This window comes from Phocoena phocoena, chromosome 11, assembly GCF_963924675.1.
Source record: "Phocoena phocoena chromosome 11, mPhoPho1.1, whole genome shotgun sequence".
Taxonomy (NCBI): Eukaryota; Metazoa; Chordata; class Mammalia; order Artiodactyla; family Phocoenidae; genus Phocoena; species Phocoena phocoena.
Genome location: NC_089229.1, coordinates 12,327,958 through 12,350,579, shown reverse-complemented (window position 1 = coordinate 12,350,579; position 22,622 = coordinate 12,327,958). Strand labels below are relative to the sequence as shown.

Below are 22,622 nucleotides of genomic sequence, written 5' to 3'. Positions count from 1 at the left end.
ACTCAGAGGAGACACCACGGCTTAGAGTTGAGGTCATTTGCCCATGATCTCACAGCTGTTGGTCTGTCCAGCTTGGAAGCCAGTGCTGGTAACGAGAACCCCAGACGGCCTGTGGAGCTCTGAAGAGCAGAGGTGCTCCCCTGCTGCTCAGCCTTCCTTTCCCAGGGGCCATCATTCTGGCTCCAGGACTCCATATGAATCAGGACACTCAGGAAGCCCTTCCCTCCCACGCCACCTGACCTCCCATGGGCGGAGGCTGACCGAGTAGCCCGGCTGTGCTGACCGTTGCAGCCCAGGACGGGTATCGCTTGCCCAGGGGCACACGGCAACAAGGGCATGAGGAGCACTAGATGCAGGTCTCCTGACTGCTGCCCCACCCGGCAGGCGGCCACGGGGCAGAAACACGCACACACCACTGCCTGCAGAAAAGCAGGCGCTGGCTAAGTTCTGCTCGTTCATCTCTGACAACTTGGGAGATTTAAGTGACTTCCACCCAAATCAGGGTGTGACTTCCTTAAAACCAGGTCATGAACATCTGCTCCGAGGTGCTTACGTCTGGCTGGGGGGTAAGGCTTTCTCCCTCTCGGTTGTCAGAACATGATCCCAGGCAGCAATGTACAGAATGGAATCAAGTGCCGACTCTGTGGGCAGCCAGTGGCTGCCCCCCGGGGTTAGTGAGGCCTGGGAGGTGGGGATGCTGGATGGCATGTGACAGGCCCCGGGCTGGGTTTGTCCAGGCGGGGAAGGCAGTCACAGGGTGATGGGCTGGGAGCCAGGACCCGAGGCTTCCTCCACCGTCGGTCTGCTCTGGGGCCCTAGGGATCTCCTCTTTGCCCGTCAGTAAACATGAGGGGACCGGGTAGAGCAGTGCTCCTAACCCTGGGTGCCCATCAGAATCCCCTGAGAACAAGTGAGGGGCTAATGGCTGCCTACTCCACCATCCCAGGATTGCTCAGCTCCCCACCCACAGGGACCCTTGGGGTGAAGAGTAGGGGAGAAGCTTTGCCCTGCCCGTCCAGGACTCCGGAGTCCCCACAGGGAGACGCCCTCTGCTGCTTGCTGTCCCCTTTTACCGCCCACCAGCCCAGCACAAGCATGGGCACGCGTGCACGCACATGCGCGCACAGAGGCTCCTGAGGCGGTAGCAGGCCCCTGCTGGAGGAGGCCCCCAGCACACCGGTGGCCCTGGCCCTGGCCTTCCCGCCACCCTCAGCATGACCCTCTCTCACCCAGATGGGAGGCGGCAGTGAGAAGAGCCTCAGTGACTGGATGGTGAGACCAGGCACTTGCAGGCGGGGGGCCCCCCAGAACCAGTGGAGAGCAGGGTGGGCAGCCAAGGGCCTGCCGGTGCCCACCCAGCACGGTCCGGCTCCCTCTGCTCTCGCTTCCATGGCCCCTCGGTGCTGCCTTGGAAGCAAGGCCCGGGCAGCCCCTGTGGCAGCCAGGAGGCGACCGGGGCTCTCCTGGGCTTGAGCCGAGTGCCTGCAGAGGGGGCTGAGGCGGGCAGCCCGGAGAAGTCACTGCTGCCGCTGCTGGGAAGTCAGCTCCTGCCTCTTCTCTGGGTGCTCCTGCTGCCCCCTGGGGCCCTCGGTGCTGAGGACGGGGCTTGGGGACTGACCTGGCTTTGGTTGGAGAAAGACTCGCTCTCCCTCTGTTTCCCAAAGTCGCTCAGTGGTAAGCGCGTTTCCCCGAGCGCCTACGCTGTGCCAGGCGCTGTGCTGAGCTCTTTAGCTCCCTCGTCTCGTTTACTCCTCACAGCGATCTGGGCCTGGACGGTAGGTACTGTCACCCTCTCTAACGATGAGCGAAGTGAGGGGCAGAGAAGCTGAGTAACCTGCGCCGAGTCGCAGGGGTCCGGCCAGCGTCTGGTCTCTCTGATCCCAGAGTCTGTGCCCCTAACCTCCAGCTGGATTCTCCCGCTGTAGACGCATTTCGCGTGGGAAGCCCCCGGGCCCCAGCCCTGCCCCAGTCCAGCCCTCAGCCCCCCGCCTCTGTGCAGGAGCCTGTGTGGTGGAGCCACAGTGCCATGTCCCCGTGCATAGCCGCAGCCCCTCGGGATGCACCGGCCTGGCCTCGTCTGGTGGTCTCGACCCCTCCCTCTGTCCCGGCCCACCTCTGCCCCCTTCCACCACGAACGCTGAGTCTGCGGAGGTGTAGGGGGACGGCCTGCAGTCGTGCCCCCTGCCTCAGCCTTGCTGGCTGGCCGCTCCCTGGGCTGTGAATATTCTTGTGTCAGATGCCCCTGAGCACCTGTGCTTGGTCCCGGCCCTGGGCCTGCGCACCAAGCCCGCACCCTTGGCCCGTAGGAGCCGGGGGTCCGTTCTCTCCTCGTGGCCCTGCTCCAGCTGTCAGGAGCCCTTCCCCATCCCCTGCTCAGCCTGCGGGCCCCGCCTCCCCCTTGCCCACAGCCTGGCACAGCGGGCAGAACTTGGGGTCCCAGGCAGCTGGGCAGGAGCCATCCTGGAGGGACTGCCGGGGACGGGGACGCAGGGCAGGTCCGACTGGCCCCATCGCATGAGGGAGGAGTCCCAGGGGTGGGCAACTGCCCCAGGCTGCGGCCGGTGGGCCCCAGACCGGCGAGGCGCACTGCCCTCACCCGCTGCCCTTCCCTCCAGATCCCCGTCACCCAGGCCTGCCTTATGGAAGACATCGAGCAGTGGCTGTCCACGGACGTCGTAAGTCCAGCCCCCTCCTCGCCCACCTGACCCGGGGCTCCCGTTTTCTCATGAGGAGGTGACGGGGCGGGGGGGGGGGGGCGGTCAGGATGAGTGACCGGTGAGGAGAGGGCGTTAGCGGGACTGGTGTCCCCTCCCCTGCCGCTCCCCCGGCTCTTCCCTTTAGAGGAGGGCCCGGCCCCGCACCCCTCGCAGCCTCTGGGGCCTTCCCTCCCCCGAGCCTGCTGCCGATCGAGGTCCCACTGTGGGCAGGACAGGTGGGCCGAGGGCAGCCGGGACCATGGGAGCACTGAGCTCGGCAGCCCCCTCGTGCGGGTCGGGAGGCTGATAGACAGCTGCGAGGGGTGCCACGCCCACGGTGGGGGGCGGCAGTCTCCAGAGCCCCCACCCCAATTCTTGGCACCAAGGATCGAGTGCCTGGGCACTTCCAGGCCCAGAGGCCGCCTTCTGCAAGTGGCCAAGAACATGTTTCTGCCCGAGGTCAGGAGAAGGTCCATCCGTTTCATCTGGTGGGTGAAGGCTTATCCGCTCCCCAGCCCCCAGCGTGAGCACGTGTAGCCTCAGGCTTGGGTGTCAGCCTTTCCACCATGGGGCGAGTCTGCCCACCCCTCTAGACACTGGAAGGAAGGGACTAGCGATTGTCAGGGGCCCACCGGGCACCCTACCCTGCGCCTGGCCCTCTGCAAGTACTCCTCTGTTATAGCTTCCCGACAACCCTGTGAGTGCCACCAAGGAGAAAAGTGAGACTCAGAGAAGTCCAGTGGCTCGGGCCAAGGCCTGGGGCTCAGGAAGGGGTGGGGCCGAGGTCTGGACCCCTCGGGGTCAGGCTGCGCCCCAGCCCGCTCCACAGTGCCCGCAGCTAACCTCACCTTCTGCTTTCTCAGGGGAACCATGCGGAGGAGCCCAAGGGCGTCACCAGTGAAGGTAGTAGACCTTGGCCCTGCCCACCCCTGCCCCGCTCCAGCCTCCGAGCCCACCCGCAGCCTCCCTCTCGTTCCTCCAGAATTTGACAAGTTCCTGGAAGAACGAGCCAAAGTGGCCGACCGTTTGCCCAACGTCTCCAGCCCCTCCGCCGAGGGGCCCCCGGGTCCCCCGCCTGGCAGTGCCCCTCGAAAGAAGACCCAGGAGAAGGATGACGACGTGCTGTTTGCCTTATGAGTGTGGGGTCTGGCACCCTGCAGCCCGAGCCCCCGCTGCTCCCACACCCCGCGCGGGGACCTGTCTCTCCTTCAGCGTTACGGCTGCTTTGGGGGGGCTTGTTACGTATGCCCTTCTCTCCCCCTTGAGGTTGGGGCCGCGCTGCCTGGGGGTGTGGGGGGCAGCCGGATGAATTGGGGGAACAGGTCAGTCGCGCTTCGGGACCCTGGACACCCTGCCTCCCCTCCCACCCCAACTGACCACTGTGACTTTGCTGAGAACCCGGAGGCCCCGGGACAGACAAGGCCGGCTGCTTGGTTGCCCCAGCGTGAGTCCCCCTTACCCCTCCCTGGACCCACGCCCAGAGGAGCCCTCTTCCGAGCCCACACTGACAGTCGAGGCCTGGCCGTGAGCTGGAGACAGCAGCAGTTTCTGTCGCAGCCTCAGGTCCATTCCGCAGGCCCTGCCTTGGAGCCCGAAGGCTTTGGCCAGCTGTCGAGGACAGGGCGTGTGGCTTCTGCTGAGCGCACGCTGTCCAGATACGAAGCTGCACGTGGTGGGGGGAGCCCTCACCAGGCCCAGGCCGCCAGGGGAGGCTTCCAGGGATGCCTGGGGCACCTGTGGCCCCCACGAACTCCACTTCCTTGCCCTCCGGCCTTCCTCTGTTCCTCCCACGCAGGGCTCCACCAGGCACTGGGCCTCCGCACCTGTTGGTTGATCCTCTTGTCCTGGGAGAGGTGCCTTTTGTATCCCCAATTAAAGGTAGAAAAGCATCCTGCTAGCAGTGTTCAGTCTCCAGGAGGAGGTGACTTCTTGGCCTCACCGGAGGCAGGGATTCCGCTGGGCTGGGCTGGGCTGGGCTGGGGGCCGCCCGTGAGATGGGCATCTGCAGGCGGGGCAGGTGCAGCAGCAGGCCTGGGCACCCAGCCGCGGCTCACACCGGCACAGGCTCCAGCCACGCGTTGCCTGCCAGGCGGCCCCGTTGCTCTCCACGAGTGACGCGTCTGCAGCCTCAGCACCTCACGCTGCTGTCCGCGCTCAGGCCAGCTCCTGCCCAGCAGCAGCAGCACTGTGGTCACAGAGACGGAGCAGGTGTGGGGATGGGGGGGCAGTGGGCCTGCAGGGAGGATACGGCCGTCCCGTCTGAGGCCTAGGTGCCAGGCGCCGTACCAGGCTACACGTGGGCTCGTGGAATCGTCTCGACAACCCTGGGCGGAGCAGAGTTGCATCTTGTTTTACAGAGCCTGAGTCTGTGACTCGGTGGGTCATGTGAGCCACCCCAGGTGCAGCTGTTTATCAGGTGCTGGGCACTCCCTCACGCATCAGTGCGTCGTCCCCATTTCTCAGATGACAACACTGAGGCTCAGTGTGGATGCCTGGGCACACGGGTCAGGCGCGGTGTCAGTTCTTATCTCCATGGCAGTTCAGCCACCCCAGGTCTCGGGGTGCCAGCTTTTCTGGTCTGGGATCTTCACACCAGGCTCCCCAGGAGTCACTGCTTGAGGCACATTGGTGCCCCCTGGCCCAGCACTCGGTGGTGGGAGGGAAGGGGGCTGGAACAGTTGATCTGCCTGAAAGGTCAGCCCATGAAGGACAGCAGAAATCTGAATGCCTGGGTCCAGGGGACCTGGGAAGCTGGAGTGGGGCTCACCTGGGTCTCTGAGCAGCCCCCAGCTCCCATCAGCAGCGGGTGGGCTGTACGTGCGTTCTGAGGCGTGGCCTAGAGCCGTTCACACAGGAGACCAGGCTCAGCCAGCCCTCCAGGTGGAGCTGGGGCAAGGGAGGCAGCTGGGAGGCGGGTACAACGGGATGGGACGGGAGGCTTGTCCGTCCCCTAAGCAGGGAGGAGGGGCCTTATCGTCTAGGCCGAGATTCAGAGCTTTGCAGAGGAGCCAGCCTGGAGGAAAGGCTGCTGAACGTGACATCTGACCCATTTCCCCAACCTAAACCACCTTTTTTTCCTCTCCCCGCCACCCCTGCCCAAGGGGAGCAGCCATATCACTGTCCCCTGGGTAGCCAGCCATCGGCCTGGTCGGACAGCTTTTCAGGAGATGGAGGCGCCCTGGGCCCTCACCCGTCAGTCATAACAAGCTCAGCTGGTCCAAACTCAAGGTTACCGCCTACATCCTGCGTAAGTTAGCTGTGTCCGCCCAGGTAAGGGGAAGGCAGTGGTCTTAACGAGGTATTAAGCATCTCCTGGACATGGTCCAGCTTTGCCTAGTTACTCAGCAGTGACGCCTGTGCCGAGGTGGTGGAGCCTTGCCAGCCCTGCCCAGGCTGCTGGGACTCAAAATTGGGAAGAAGCCCAACTTGGTGTACCGTGCTGTCACACGGCCACCAGCACCCCCGCCGCCTTCTGCTTTAGGTCACGCAGAGGCGGCTGAGTGCTGGGGACCGCGGCCCGACTCCCCAGTCTGCTTTATCTAGCTGGCCCGGCCGCCTCCTCCCGTCAGCACTCATGACAGCAGGTCGCTTCCAGAGGCCCCTTCCCCGGCCGCTTCTGGCCGCTTCTGGCCGACGGCCAGCCACCACACATCAGACCACCAGCGTCTGGAGCCAGAGCCGAAGTCTGTGCTTGACTCTACATAGCCTGTGAAGGTCCCTAAAGCACCTGGCTTTGGCGACCATCTTTTTCCCAATGTGCACCTGTATCGTGAGGCTGGCAGCACCTGGGTCAGACGAGAGGACTGTGGGGATACTCGGCGTGTTGCCCACCCCCACCGCTGGCTAGGCTGGACGGCCACCACTCACGCTCACACATGCGCGGTGGGGCGCGCCGGGCCGCCTGCTCGCACGGCCATTCCAGCCATCTGTCCTGGGACCTGACCTGAACCCCTGGGAGACTGGGGGCCTCTCCCCAGCTCCCCCAGGTCCTCCCCTCCATCTCCACCACATGCCTGCTGTGGGCCCTACCTGGCCTGCGCCTTTCCATGCCTCACAACGGTCCTGCGGGGTTGATGGTTTTGACCACTGCTTACAAGTGGGAAACTGAGGCCGGGGCACGCCAGGACCAGTCACACCCTAAGTAAGGGAAAAGCGGGACCTGTTCCTCTTGGCACTGTTGCCTCTCCCCTCTGCCTGCCCCTCCTCCAGGTGAGCGACGGCGAGCCAGGGAACCCTCAGTCGGTGGCTCCAGGGGCTCGTGGCCTGTGAATGGCTAAAGTTGCCGAGTGACCTGTTCTTCGCTGCGTGTGGGTAGGAGCGCCGGCTGCGCACCAGGCATGGTTCTAGGTGCTGAGAATACAGAGGTGAATGGGCCTGGTGAATGGGCCACGTGGAGGGAAGGGGGCAATATAGACAGGTGCAAGTTGCAAACGTGCCACCTTCTCTGAAATGAAGGAAAGGGAGACTAATGCCAAGTGACAGGGGCTAGGAGGCCGGGGAGGGCCCCTGACCAGGACCCAAAGCTAGTGAGGTGAGGCCTGCCCAAAGAGCCCTGCCGTGAAGGTGTCCAGGCTTCCCCGGAGGGCGCAGCTCTGGACGGCCCCACCTTGAGGACCCCTCCAGAGAGAAGGCATCTGGGGCTGGGCTGGGCTGGGCTGGGCGAGGGAGCCCCGGCAGGAGCCACCGGTGCTGGCCAGGCTGGGTTTCCTGGCACCAGGCAGTGTCTGAGGCCACAGGTCCTGGGCCAGTCACAGCAGCGGGAAGTCATGCGGCCCCACGTAGAAGAGGACCAGCTGCAGGCGGGAGCCTTGGGCTGCGGCCCCCGCGTCAGGATTAACCAGGCACGAGTGGCTCCTGCAGGGCCCTCTGCCTCGGAAATGGCATCTGGCCAGGGGTGTAGCGAGGTTGAGTGGAGGCAGGCAGGTGGGTAGGGAGGGGCCACCTGGGAGGCAGTCCCTGGAGCCTGGAGGAAGCTCTGACCAGAGCTACCTAGAAGCCCCTTAGCAGGGCCTCCACCCTCTTTGCACCCTCCCGGCTTCCCTGACCACCACCACCACCACCACCACCCCGCCCAGACCCAAGCCTGGGCCTGGACGCTGACCCCACCCCCCAATCCCAGTGTCAACATCCAGCCTCTCCAGTTGTCATACAACAGCAAATCATGATGCTACCCTTCTGAGCTGTGTGACCTTAGGCAAATTACTTAACCTCTCTGTGCCTCAACTTTCTCACTTGTAAATAGGCTAATAGCAGTTGCTGCTTCATAGGGTTGTCATGAGGGTTAACTGCGAGGACGAGTACCACAACGTCTGTCAAGGAAATGTTCCAAACATGTTGTCATGGATGGTACCCCCTCCATCCAGAACGGCCTCTGCATCTGACACCCAGCCAGGGGCACTGCCCCGCCAACTCCTGGGTAATTTCAGAGACCCCAGCTCAGCCTCTGGTATTGCTCTCCCAGCTCTCAAGGGTGCTCGCTGCCTCCCAGACAGCAGTTCCAACAACAGGGCCCTTGTGCCCCTCTCTTGGGTCTGAGCTGCTGCCCCTGAGTGGGACTGGAGTGTCTTGATGCCGGCAATGAGAGAGGCAGGATCTGCCCGCTGGTCCTGGATCGGGCTCTGCTTTACGCACAGTGGGGAGCTTTGGGAAGCGCCCCCAACCCCTTCTCCAGGGGTGACCCTGGCTCAGGACAGTGTCCCACAGCGACCACGAGATGGCAGCAGCGCTGCATGTAGCAGGGCCAGTGGGGCCAGCACCACCGAGTTGACAAGCCGGGAGGGCCGGCCAAAGGGAGCTCTGAGTGCCTCCTGCAAAGCCCGGGGGGCACTCGTTCCTGTGGGCCTGCTCAGCGGACGCCGAGTTCAGACCCCTGTGTATGTCTAGTTCTACCTGTCTAGGCAGAAAAGCACAAGTTTACACCAACAACTCCAATCACAACCCAATATCAGAGATTCCTTCTCGTTTTCCCCGTTCCCTATGACCCCCTTCGATAACATTGAGAAGCCTGCTTCCCGCTGCCCTTTGTGTACAGACTTACTTGCTCAGTCCCATCAGTAGCCAGTCTCCCACTGCCCCTGCTGCCCCGGCCCTGTAGGTGTCCTCACCTTGTTTGGGTCCCGACATCCCTGGATGGACCACCGGAGCCCCGGCTCAGACTTTTCCTCACCCAGTGCAGTCTCCAACACCCCACTAGGGGCCACTGCAGCCCAGCGCCGCCTCAAGGCAGCTGCCTGCCTTGCCTGGTCCCATCTGATGGCTTTAAACCAATTATTCAGGACAGAAGTGGAAGAGGAAGACAAGATTTCCCATTAAGAAGAATGATCAGACTCCAAAGTGACGTCTGAGTCCCGCTGTCTCCTCAAACCATCCAAATGTTTGTGCAAACCTAGTACTGACACCTCCAAACTACCCCTGCCTACCTCTTGCATCAGAAAACACCACAAAAGTCCTTGGCCAGTGTATTAGTGTGCTAGGGCTGCCATAGCAGAGTTCCACAGGCTGAGGGCTTAAACGACAGAAGTATATTAGCTCGTAATTCTGGGGCAGGAGGTTAAGGTGCCAGCAGGCTGTTTGTCGTGAGGCCTCTCTCCTTGTTTTGCAGATGGCCGTTTTCTTCCTGTGTCTTCACGTGGTCTTCCCTCCGTGTGTATCTGTGTCGTCATCTCCTCTTCTTACACAGTCATACTGGATTAGGGCCCGTCCTAGTGACCTCACGTTACCTTAATTACCTCTTTAAAGACCCTATCTCCAAATACAGTCACGTGCCGAGGTCTTAGGGGTTAGGACTTCAACAGCTGAAGTTGAGGGAGACACAGTTCAGTCCACGGTTGGTCAGATATACAAAGTCCTGGCCCCTCTGGCCATCCTCCCAGGGCATGACCACTCTGCTCTGGACCCCATCCTAGAACAGCATCACCTCTGACCTACACTGGCTCTGCAGAGGAGTGACCACATGTAACACCCACCTCCACACCCCTGTTAGGGATTTGAGGGTGGTTTGATCCATCCTTGGGCCAACCTGGCCTTGGGAGCCCAGGAAGGGCCAGCCACTGGGGCCAGGAGCAGAGCAGAACAGGAAGGAGGTGGAGGCGAGGAGGCCACGGGCACCCAGAGCCGGGGCTAGGGGCTGTCCTGGTCCCCACTGCCACCTACTATGTTTCAGAGCAGATCCAAGGCAGCAAGCTGGCAGGGCTCTCTCCTGCCCGCCCTGGGCAGCAGGACCAGGCTAGGGAAGCAGCCTCACGTGGCCCCATCTTCTCCCTTTGCCTCTGGCTCAGGAATCTTGTGGCCTCTCCCTGCCCCTGCCCTAGGGCAGCCTGCACCCCTCTTCCCCCACAGTCCAGGCTGGGCCACTGTGGTATCACAGACAGGGAAACAGTGGCCCAGGGAGGGGAGGGGCCTCCCTGCCCGGGAAGAGGCAGCCCTCAGCCCACCCCGAGAGCTCAGCGAGGCCAGGGCGGAGGCCTTATTTGTCCAGCAGAGGCTGTGTGGCCCCAAGCCCTGGCGGGGGATCAGCAGACACAGCTTCTGGCCCACACCACCACTGATTTACAGTTTGACTTGAGACAAGCCCTTTCCTGCCTGGGCCTCAGTTTCCCCAACTATGAACCAAGGAGATTGATTAAATGACCCTGAGGCTTCCTCCCATTCTGCTCTTCTGCTCCCTCAACCCCCAAATTCCACAATCCTCCCTCTGGGAAAAAAAATGGGAGGCTACAAATCCTCGTAACAGAAGTGGCAACATGGGGTCCCAGGGTTCTTCTCCCGCTGCAGGAGCCACAGGAGTGGGAAAATGCCTGCTGGCCAGGTCAGCAGACATGGAAGGCCCTGGGCCACCTCCTTGCTAGCGCACCAGTTGCCCCCTGGGGAGCTTGGGCTAGACGTGCCCTTTAGTCTGCAGGAGCTTCCGACCACCTGCAGGAAGGGGTCTGCCAGGGTGAAGCAGGGCAGGGTCCCTTCTCAGGCCTAGAGTGATGCAGAGACTTGGTCAAAGCCACACAGCAAATCTGTGGCAGAATCAGGACTAGAATCCAGGTCCCCCACAGAATCTGACCAGCAGGGAGCGGGGAAAGGACGGTAGCTGAGAGTCCCTCTGTGGAAACACCTCCTGGCCCCTTGTACGCACCCCTGGATCCCCCAGAATGTTAATGCTCCCCAACTGGTCTGCAGGTTATAAACCTTCTCCCACCAAGGACCTCCTTTATCACGGTTTCCCCAGGACCTGAATTTGCACGTTTTTTGTTGGTCTTGGTTTTTTGCCTACAGAGCACTTTGCAATGCAATGGGGAGTTAGTATACTTTACCTTTTGTGCATCGTAATTGGACTGCATCGCCTACCGAGGCAGTTTCTCATTCCAGCCAGATGTGCCCCAGCAGCTCGTTCTTGGGAACTAACTGTACAGCCTGTTTGTCCAGCCCCACTGGGCCTGCCCACTGTTTGGGGTAGTCCCACCACCTAAAGGGTCAGGGGATGAGGACAGCTGAGCTCACCATCGGCCAGGGCACCCGCCAGGCTCCCACAGTCCTCGGACTTCATCTTCACCACACGTGGCCATTCTTTTTTTTTTTTTGCCTGTGTTGGGTCTTCGTTGCTGCATGTGGGCTTTCTCTAGTTGTGGCGAGCGGGGGCTACTCTTCGTTGCAGTGCACGAGCTTCTCCTTGCGATGACTTCTCTTGCTGTGGAGCATGGGCTCTAGGCGCGCGGGCTTCAGTAGTTGTGGCATGTGGGCTCAGTAGTTGTGGCTCACGGGCTCTAGAACGCAGGGTCAGTAGTTGTGGCCCACGGGCTTAGTTGCTCCGTGGCATGTGGGATCTTCCCAGACCAGGGCTCGAACCCGTGTCCCCTGCACTGGCAGGCGGATTCTCAACCACTGCGCACATGGCCATTCTTGACCCCTGGCTTCTGCACTGGTCTCTCCCTTGTGGACACAGTCTGCTCCCACTTCCCACCTCAACTCTGTGTTACTGAGTCCAAGCTCATACTGCTCACCACACAACAGGCCGGTAACTCGAGAGATGAGTTGTTGGGGCAAAGAATAGTGACTTTATTCTGAAAGCCAGCAGAACGAGAAGATGCTGACTAGTGTCCCAAAGAACCGTCTTACCGGGGTTCGAATTCAGGCTTCTTTTATACTAAAAGGGGAGGGGGCGTGGCTGGTTGTTGTAAACTTCTTGGTGCCGGAAACCGTTATTCTTGCAGCTTATAGATCTGGTTGATGTTCCTATAAACCTCCAACAAGACAAATGTTATTCTCCGTTCTGCAACTTTTTAGCTCTATATGAATGGAAAAGTGTTATACCTGTAAAGGTCAGAGCCTTGAGAATAGGTTATCCCGTATATTTCAGGTTATAGACAACATTCTTTTAGTGATTAACTTGTAGCAAAAGCAAAAGAATACACAGGTTAAAGGAAACATATCCAATATGGAGTCAGATTTGTTCTTCCCTCTGACACCTGCAAACCCAGACTCTCAAATTGTTTGAGTCCCATTTGCCCCACCCTCCCTGGCACTTGGAATCTTAGCTTTTAGACCCCAAGTTGCGGTGAGAAGACCCATCCCCTCTCTCCCTCACCCCTCCCCGGTTACTCTCCCACCATGTTCTCTACCCATTGCCCACCCACTGAGGATCAAGAACGGATACTGCTGAGACTTCTCAGATGTTGCCATGGAGCTTGAGGGCCAGACAGGGGCAGTCAGAGACCTCCAGGTGCGAACGCCCAATGCCTTCCATTCCCTCCTCCATCTCTCGGTGTCCCTTCTCCTCATCTATGCACCACCAATCCATCCACCATCCCGCCACTCATTCATCCAACACAAATGCCAGTACAGCCTCCTTCCTTCCATCGCCCGTCTATCCAGACCGCATAGACACCTGCCACACAGGGGACAACCAGAGCCACCAATGAGGGCCACAGAAGCAGGGACATCACACAGAAAGGACCACGGCAGCACCACCTGATAAGAGATGAGGCCCTTTCTGTGTTTCTTGTCCCCACCATAGCCCACCAGAGAAGAAAGGGACCCAAAGGACAGGGGGAAGGGGGGTAAAGGAGCAGCCCACCCCACCCCCTCCAAGTCTCTCCAGTAAGGCCCTGGGAACTGAGGAGGTGGGTGTTCAATCAGATGTGAGATTTAACTTTGGACTTTTTCATGCTTGAAAGTAAGAAAGTTAACAGAACTGCCAGAGGTGTCAAAAAGGCTGCAAAAAGGCTGCAAACAGGAGGCTGGGCTCCATCAAAGGCAGGCGTAGGAGAAAATGAACAGAAGTCATGGTCAGGTTTGTGAACTGTGACTTGGGATCTGCAAGCTTGGAGAGGGAGCTGGGGAGAGCGGAATTGCCCTGTGTGTCAGCGGGAGATGAATCCTACAGTTCCAATGCCCCCTGGGAGAGGGGAGTGGAGCTGAGAGACAAGCAAAGGGGAGGAGGAGAGAGGAGCCGGGGTGACCAGGCCAAGGGTTGGGGAAAGATCTGGAGATGAACTACTGGACTGGGGGAGGGGAGGGAACAGAGTATCCCCAAAAGGTCTGGAAGAATAGACTTATCTAAGATGCCCTGTAAAGTGTCCTCTGTGTGAGACCTGATATCACCCCTCTCTATGACCCCAAGATCTATGTTCCACTCACCAGTATTTGTCAAGAGGAGGGTTTTATGGAAATGGAGAAGGGGTGAAGTTTCATGTCTGAGTCAGCACAGTACTGGGCAGAAATCGCTCAGGAAGAAGCAAGAATGGCAGGGGAAGTGGTGAAAGCATACGTGTCCAGGGATCTCTGAAACTGTGGAGGATTTTGGACTTTTACTGGACATAAAGTTAGAAGATTAAAGCATCAACTCTGCCTTCCCCCCAGTGATTTCCTCACACACAATCAGAATAAATCTCAAAAGGCGAATCTGACCAGGTTTTATAACACCTGCACCCCCAAGCCCCAACACACACCCTTAAAACCCTTCACTTGTTCTTGAGTTAAAGGCCCACTTCCTGGCCCGTCCCACAAGGCCTCTGGGGTCTGGGCCCTGCCACACTCTCTAGGCATACAGGCTGGCTTTCTCACCTCAGACGTTTCATACCCTACTGACCACAGGACCTTTGTACATGCTGTTCTCTCTGGAACTGCCCCACCCCCACCCCAACCCCCAGTTAACTCACTCACCCTTCAGGGCTCAGCTCAGACAAGCCACTCCTGAACTCCTGACCAAGTCATCCATCCATCTTGGAATTTACCGCCATGATTACAGTGGCAAAGAGGAATGGAATAACCACAACGTGGCTCAGAGTCCACACCTTAGAACAATCATGATTCATGCCCTGGCACTGGGTGCACGGTCCCTGAGTACATCTGAATCCAGAGCAAAGTGAAGGTCTGTCATCGAGGGGGCGGGGCGGTGGCTGTTAAGTAGACAGCCAACAGTGTCTGCACCCTCTTGCGGGGGTGGAGGGGGGCTATCATGTATTCTGGAAAGTGGAATGGAATGGGCAGAAGCATGAATGAACTCACCATGTCTCAGGTCTGGACTCAGACTGGCCTGATGAGATTGTGCGCTGTGTGAGGCATGATGGAGCCTCATTATTGGACAGCTTTTTTTTTAATACAGGTAAACTGCAGGTCAAATCATGTCCCCTGGGACACACAAAAAACCCACACAGCAAAACCTCCCACCTCAGCAACAAGTGAGGCTTTTTGTCCCATCCTCCGACAGAATCCTGGTAAAGACCAGTACAGAGTCATAGACTAGTGCCATTCAGCTAATCCCTGTATCTGACACCAGTCTGCTTGCTCACCTCTAGCGATGGGATACCCACCAACTCCCATAGAAGCCCATTTCACCTGACCAGACCCCCACCACCGACCCATCATTAACCCGTAAGATCTAATTGGCATATTGTTTAATGGGAACAGAGTTTCAGTTTGGGGTGATGAAAGAGTTCTGGAGATGGATGGTGGTGACGGTTGCCCAAGAATGTGAATGTACTTAGTGCCACTGAAAGGTACACTTAAAAATGGTTAAAATGGCCTTTCTGCCCGTGGACGCCGCCGAGTAAGCATCGTTGACGTCTCCCCCCCGCCTCCACTACCGTCATGTCTAAGTCAGAGTCACCCAAAGAGCCCAAACAGCTGAGGAATCTCTTCGTCGGAGGTCTGAGCTTTGAAACAACCGATGACAGTCTGAGGAGCCATTGTGAGCAGTGGGGAGTGCTCACAGACCGTGTGGTGATGAGGGATCCAGACACCAGGCGCTCCAGAGGCTTCAGGGTTGTCACATATGCCACTGTGGAGGAGTTGGATGCGGCCATGAATGCAAGGCCACACAAGGCGGATGGAAGAGTTGTGGAACCGGAGAGGGCCGTCTCAAGAGAAGATTCTCAGAGACCTGGTGCCCACTCAACTGTGAAAAAGATTTTTATTGGTGGCATTAAAGAAGGTGCTGAAGAGCGTCACCTAAGAGATTATTTTGAACAGTGTGGGAAAATTGAACTGACTGAAATCGTGACTGATCGAGGCAGTGGCAAAAAGAGAGGCTTTGCCTTCGTAACCTTTGATGACCATGACTCTGTAGACAAGACTGTCGGTCAGAAATACCACACTGTGTACGGCCACAACTGTGAAGTAAGGAAAGCCCCATCTAAGCAAGAGATGGCTAGTGCCTCATCCAGCCAAAGAGGTCGAAGTGGTTCTGAAAACTTTGGTGGTGGTCGTGAAGGAAACTTCAGTGGTCGAGGTGCCTTTGGTGGCAGCTGTGGTGGCGGGGGATATGGTGGCAGTGGAAATGGCTATAATGGATTTGGTAACGATGGAAGCCATTTTGGAGGTGGTGGAAGCTACAATGATTTTGGCAGTTACAACAATCAATCTTCAAATTTTGGACCCATGAAAGGAGGAGACTTTGGAGGCAGAAGTTCTGGCCCCTACGGTGGTGGAGGCCAAACCCCAAAACCAAGGTGGCTACGGTGGTTCCAGCAGCAGCAGGAGCTACGGCAGTGGCAGAAGGTTTTGATGACTGCCAGGAAACAAAGCTTAGCAGGAGAGGAGAGCCAGAGAAGTGACAGGGAAGCTACAGGTTACAACAGATTTGTGAACTCAGCCAAGCACAGTGGTGGCAGGGCCTAGCTGCTACAAAGAAGACATGTTTTACACAACACTCATGTATATGGGCAAAAAAACTCGAGGACTGTATTTGTGACTAATTGTGTAACAGTTTATTTTAGTTTCTGTTCTGTGAAAAGCGTGAAGCATTCCAACAAAGGGTTTTAATGTAGAATTTTTTTTTTTGCACCCATGCTGTTGATTGCTAAACGTAATAGTCTGATCGTGACGCTGAATAAACGTGTCTTTTTTTAAAATGTGCTGTGTAAAGTCAGTCTACCCTGAAGCCATTTTGGTAAACTACCCCAACAGTGTGAAGTTAGTATTCCTTCAGGGTGATGCCCAGTTCCATTCAAAATGTATTTACAACCTGCTTTGGTGGAGAAGCTACTGTCTTCCGAAACCTTGGTGTAGTTGAACTGACAGTTACTGCGTTGTGACCTGGAGGTCACCGTGAAAAGGGTCACCCAAGCCAGGTCACGGAGTTTTTTGATTATTAATGTATGATTGTTGGCATATCCTATGCAATATGTCTAAAGTGGATTATGGTACCAGATATAGATGGGAATGAAGCTTGTGTGTCATCCATTATCATGTGTAATAGATAAACAATTTAATACCCTCTTGAAAAAAAAAAAGGTTAAAATGGTAAATTTTATGTTATGTAGTTTTACCATAATTTTTTTAAAAAAGTGCTCTGGGCTTCAAAACTTACAAGCTTGTGTGGCTTTGAGTACTTTTATTTATTTTTTATTTATTTTTATTAATTTTTTTGGAGTATAAGTGTTTTACAATGTTGTGTTAGTTCCTACTGTACAGCAAGGTGAATCAGCTATACGTATACATATATCCCCTCTTTTTTGGATTTCCTTCCCATTTAGGTCACCACAGAGCACTGAGTGAAGTTCCCTGTGCTAAACAGTAGGTTCTCATTAGTTATCTGTTTTATACTCAGTATCGATAGTGTATAGATGTCAATCCCAATCTCCCAGTTCGTCCCACCCACCCACCCCTTCCCCCTTGGTATCCATATGTTTGTTCTCTACATCTGTGTCTCTATTTCTGCTTTGCAAATAAGATCATCTATACCATTTTTTGAGTACTTTAAAAGTAACCATTTAAAGGTTACTCTAAAAACATATATAATTAAGAGTTCAGGGACTTCCCTGGTGGTCCAGTGGTTAAGAATCCACCTTCCAGCGCAGGGGACACAGGTTCGATCCCTGGTCAGGGAACTAAGATCCCACATGCCGCGGGGCAACTAAGCCCACGTGCCACAACGAGAGGGAAGCCCGTGCGCCGAGACGAAGATCCCACGTGCCGTGACTAAGACCCAATGCAGCCAAATAAATAATTTTTTTAAAAACAAACAAAAAAATAGTTAAGGCAAACTCTTAGTGCGCCCCGTGCTGTTTGATCCTGATTTGCTTTCATTCAGGCCTCGGAAATCTGGGCTCAGTATTTCCACCTTCAAGTCCTGCCTCTGCCCCCGCAGGGGTTATAGTCACCGTGACCCTCCCCTGCTATGAGCCTACTATGTACTAGGCTCTGAGGCTCTGAGGATGCGTCAAGGAATAAGTCAGAGCCCTCGTCCTCCCTGACACACACGGAACAATCAGAAGTTTTCTTTTCTTTTTGTTAGTGAAAACCTACAGGGCTCCAGTCTCCGTGAAACCTGCAGGGCTGGCCCACAATGATTCATCCTTGAAGACCTCACCTGGGTAGAATGGTGACAGTGGCACGGGATGACACTGGTCCCTGAGCACTCAGCACACGGAATGTTTGTTTGGTGCAATGTGTGGCCTCCTGGGAATGTCGGGTGACACATGACAGCGTGGGGATGTGTGGAAGGACAGGAGGCAGGAATTGCCATCTCTGAAATCTCATCCCAGATCAACCCCACCTGACCCGCCCAGGAATCACAGACCCACCAAACAATCAGAGAACCGGATGGAGAACAGGAGGGAGTGGAAGACCCAGATAACCCACAGGGCTCACACTGGCAGCTCGAGGGCCATGTCAAGTCTTGTAAGGGGATTTTTTTTTTCGATTGAGTTTATTGTCAATGTCCAAAAAAAAAAAATAATAACCTGTGAAATTTCTCGTTTCTCTTTTTAAAATAAATAAATAAAAGAGGGTGTCTTTCATGGCAAGAGCTGGCTGGAGCTGAGTTCCAACTGCTCCCTTTGGACGGGACCCATGGGCCCCAACAGTCCCTACCCCTTAACTTCCCTTACTCACATTGCCTGCCGGGCCCCCTGGAGGCCTCTGAGGTCAGGATTTCTGATCTAATCCAACATCTCTATGTCACAGAGGAGTCTGATGAAGCCCAGAGGGAGAGTGACTTTCCCAGTAAGTAACTCATCTGGGACCAGAAAGATCTAGAATCTCAGGGGGCCCACCCAGCATCCACCGCAATCCTCCAAAGAACCTCCGGAGTGGCTCTGCTGATGGGCAGCCAAGTGGACTTGCCTGTGTGGTGAGGCGAGCAGATGGCTCATTGGGAAACCTGAGGAGACGGCCAGTCAGGCACCCCGTCCAGCTGCAGACGTGCCCCACTCCAAGGGGACACAGACGAACGAGGCGCGGTCCTCACCCCTCGCCACAATTCCTGTGTCCCCTGGTCTAACCTTGACTCCCTGTTGCCTCACCAGCTCTGGGAGCCCTGGTTCTTCATCTGTAAAGTGGGGGTCCTCATCGCGGCAGGCAGAATTGAGGTCCCCTCCCCCGCGTGTGTAGGAAACAGCAGGTGTGCAAGTTGAAAGTCACTTGGGGAGGAGCGTGGGAAGGAAGTGGGCTGACGAGGACGGAGAGGAAGGAGAGATGAGGCAGCCGCCACAAGAAGAGGGACCTGGGAAAGAGCAGCGATGGTTACGGGGGCGCCAGTCAGGATGCGCTGGGTGATGCTGAGGTAAGAAACAATCCCTCCTCTCAGCCACTCCACTCTTTTACTCATTTTTTCCCCAGTTTTATTGACATATAATTGACATAGAAGTTTGTATTAGTTTCAGGTGTACAATGAATGCCCACCCTCCCAGGGCCTCTGGGGGAAGATCATGGCTCCAGGCTTAGAGCAGCAACCTCCTCAGATGTCTTTCACATGGTCCACAGCGTGGACTGCGCCCCAGTGTCCCCAAGCCCTGAGTCCTGTGCCTTGCAGAGAATCCTGTGACATTCCAGATTCAGGCCATGCCTTTCCTCCTGTGCGGGGTTCGCTCAAGTTCCAGCTCTTCCCCACCTCTACCTCCCTCCTGCTCACTCACTTCAGGGAGAGGAGAAGGCAGCAGGGGGCAGGACCAGGGCACTCATTTCTCAATCATCATAATTATAAAAACATATCCACATGCAACTAGAGAGTGTCATACTAAGCGAAGTAAGTCAGAAAGAGAAAGACAAATACCATACGATACCACTTATATGTGGAATCTAAAATATGACACAAATGAACCTACCTATGAAACAGAAACAGAATCACCAACACAGAGAACAGACTGGCGGTTGCCAAGGGGGAGGGGGTTGGGGGAGGGCTGGAGTGGAAGGCTGGGGTTAGCAGATGTAAGCTTTTATATATAGGATGGATACACAGCAAGGTCCTACTGTATAGCACAGGGAACTATATTCAATATCCTATGATAGGGACTTCCCTGGTGGTCCAGTGGTTAAGAATCCGCCTTCCAATGTGGGGGACACGGGTTCAACCTCTCATCGGGGAACTAAGATCCCACAGGCCACAGGGCAAATGAGCCTGCGTGCTGCACCTACTGAGCCTGCACACCACAACTAGAGAGAAACCCGCACAATGCGACAAAGAGCCCGCATGCCACAACTAAGACCCGACACAGCCAAAAATAAATAAATATATTTTTTAAATCATATGATAAACCATAATGGAAAAGAATATTTTTAAAAAGGATGTATATATGTATGTATAACTGAATCACTTTGCTGTACAGCAGAAATTAACACATCGTAAATCAACTGTACTTCAATTTTTTAAATATTAAAACAGAAAAAAAAAGAATAGCTTACAGGAATGAAGTGATTGAGAAAAAAATAGTTGACAAATCACATGGAAAAGCTTCTTTTAAAAACTGTTTTTTATATGTCACTTTTTATTAAAAAGAAAATATCAGTTACAAATTTTAAAACAACATATCCACGGAAATAATTACTTTTTATCGCACAATTATAACAAGCCAGGCACAATGCTAAATATTTGACATGGATAATTTGATTTCACACAAGCTAGGAGGTAGATACTATAATTATCCCCATTTTACGGATAAGAAAACCCAGGCACAGAGACAGTAATAGACTTGGCCAGGTCACACGGCTTATTACTAATGGGATTCAAAGCCAGGTCTAGATGTGTTTAACCACCAGGCTTTATAAAGAAGGAATAGCATCGTTTATAAGTCTGTTTCCCTTTGTTTAGTGAGCATCTCCCACTTGACACAAAGGCACTTTTCCTAAAAGTCCTACATAATCAGTCATAGGCCTAATAAAGGCAAATTAAAAATCTGGTAATAAAAAGCATCTAAACTCTGCCACCAGCTAACTGGATCTCAGTTTCCTTATTTACCTTATGAGGAGGTTTAACATAACCACATAGTATTCTTGCCAAAAATGTTTCGCCAGAATCTAATCAGGAGGTATTTGTTTTTCTCTTTCTGACTTACTTCACTCAAGATGACAGACTCTAGGTCCATCCACCTCACTACAAATAACTCAATTTCATTTCTTTTTATGGCTGAGTAATATTCCATTGTATATATGTGCCACATCTTCTTTATCCATTCATCTGGCAATGGACATTTAGGTTGGTTCCGTGTCCTGGCTATTGTAAATAGAGCTGCAATGAACATTGTGGTGCATGTGTCTTTTTGAATTATGGTTTTCTCAGGGTATATGCCCAGTAGTGGGATTGCTGGGTCATATGGTAGTTCTATTTTTAGTTTTTTAAGGAACCTCCATACGGTTTTCCATAGTGGCTGTATCAATTTACATTCCCACCAACAGTGTAGGAGGGTTCCCTTTTCACCACACCCTTTCCAGCATTTATTGTTTCTAGCTTTTTTGATAATGGCCATTCTGACCAGCGTGAGGTGTTACCTCATTGTAGTTTTGATTTGCATTTCTCTAATAATTAGTGATGTTGAGCATCTTTGCATGTGCTTCTTGGCCATCTGTATGTCTTCCTTGGTGAAATGTCTATTTAGGTCTTCCACCCATTTTTTAACTGGATTGTTTGTTTTTTTTGATATTGAGCTCCATGAGCTGTTCGTATGTTTTGGAGATTAATCCTTTGTCTGTTGTTTCACTCACATATATTTTCTCCCATCCTGAGGGTTGTCTTTTTGTCTTGTTTATGGTTTCCTTCCCTGTGCAAAAGCTTTTAAGTTTAGTTAAGTCCCATTTGTTTATTTTTGTTTTTATTTCTGTTACTCTAGGAGGTGGGTCAAAAAAGATCTTTCTGTGGTTTATGTCAAAGAGTGTTTTTCCTATGTTTTCCTCTAAAAGTTTTATAGTGTCTGGTCTTACATTTAAGTCTTTAATCCATTTGGAGTTTATTTTTGTGTATGGTGTTAGGGAGTGTTCTAATTTCATTCTTTTACATGTAGCTGTCCAGTTTTCCTGGCACCACTTAGTGAAGAGGCAGTCTTTTCTCCATTGTATGTTCTTGCCTCCTTTGTTGTAAATTAGGTACCCATATGTGCATGGGTTTATCTCTGGGTATTCTATCCTGTACCATTGATCTATATTTCTGTTTTTGTGCCAGTACCATACTGTCTTGATTACTGTAGCTTTGTGGTATAGTTTGAAGTCAGGGAGCCTGATTCCTCCAACTCCGTTTTTCTTTCTCAAGATGCTTTGGCTATTCGGGGTCTTTTGTGTTTCCATACGAATTGTAAGACTTTTTGTTCTAATTCTGTGAAGAATGCCATGGGTAGTTTGATAGGGATTGCATTGAATCTGTAGATTGCTTTGGGTAGTAGAGTCATTTTCACAATATTGATTCTTCCAATCCAAGAACATGGTATATTTCTCCATCTGTTTATGTCATCTTTGATTTCTTTCATCAATGTTTTATAGTTTTCTGAATACAGGTCTTTCACCTCCTTAAGCAGGTTTATTCATAGGTATTTTATTCTTTTTGTTGCAATGGTAAATGGGAGTATTGTTTTCCTTTTTTAATATTTATTTATTTATTTGGCTACGCCAGGTCTTAATTGTGGCTCACGGGATCTTCGTTGCAGCATGTGGGATCTAGTTCCCTGACCAGGGTTCAAACCTGGGCCCCCTGCGATGGGAGCAAGGAGTCAGCCACTGGACCACCAGGAAAGTCCTGAACATGGGACATTTTCAAGGCAACTGACCTAATTTTTCAAAACAATTCTTCACAAGTTAATGTCAAAAGATACTGTTAAGGGCTTCCCCGGTGGTGCAGTGGTTGAGAGTCTGCCTTCCAATGCAGGGGACACGGGTTCGTGCCCCGGTCCGGGAAGATCCCACATACCGTGGAGCGGCTAGGCCCGTGAGCCATGGCGCTGAGCCTGCGCGTCCGGAGCCTGTGCTCTGCAACGGGAGAGCCCACAACAGTGAGAGGCCCACGTACCGCAAAAAAAAAAAAAAAAAAAAAAAAAAAAAAAAAGATACTGTTAAAAGATCCTAGAAAGACATGACAAGCAAAAGGAAGGTGTGAAACTTGACTGGGTTATGGGGGAGGAAGGTGTCTTTTAAAGAGCTGTTTTGGGGATCCCTGGGGAAATGGAATGTGGACAGAGGTGAAGGACGTCATGGAGTCAGCAGTCACCTTCTTTAGTGTGATGATGATAGCATGAG

The 22,622-nt window shown here is 54.2% G+C and overlaps 1 protein-coding gene and 1 pseudogene across 2 annotated transcripts in view; both read left to right on the top strand.

Annotated features, from left to right (window-relative positions):
- TOM1 (target of myb1 membrane trafficking protein) overlaps nt 1–4,589 on the top strand; it is a 46,422-nt gene extending 41,833 nt beyond the window's left edge. The window contains exons 13-15 of one of the 2 annotated variants that reach the window (XM_065888330.1): nt 2,616–2,675; nt 3,560–3,599; nt 3,679–4,589. In XM_065888330.1, the coding sequence (XP_065744402.1) occupies nt 2,616–2,675; nt 3,560–3,599; nt 3,679–3,833 (255 nt within the window). In that variant the 3' untranslated portion in view covers nt 3,834–4,589. The remainder of the gene's footprint in view (nt 1–2,615; nt 2,676–3,559; nt 3,600–3,678) is intronic. The other variant, XM_065888331.1, reaches the window with a different exon arrangement.
- Nucleotides 4,590–14,774: 10,185 nt separating this feature from the next.
- Nucleotides 14,775–15,690, top strand: LOC136131123 (heterogeneous nuclear ribonucleoprotein A1-like; annotated as a pseudogene).
- The last annotated feature ends 6,932 nt before the right edge of the window (nt 15,691–22,622 follow it).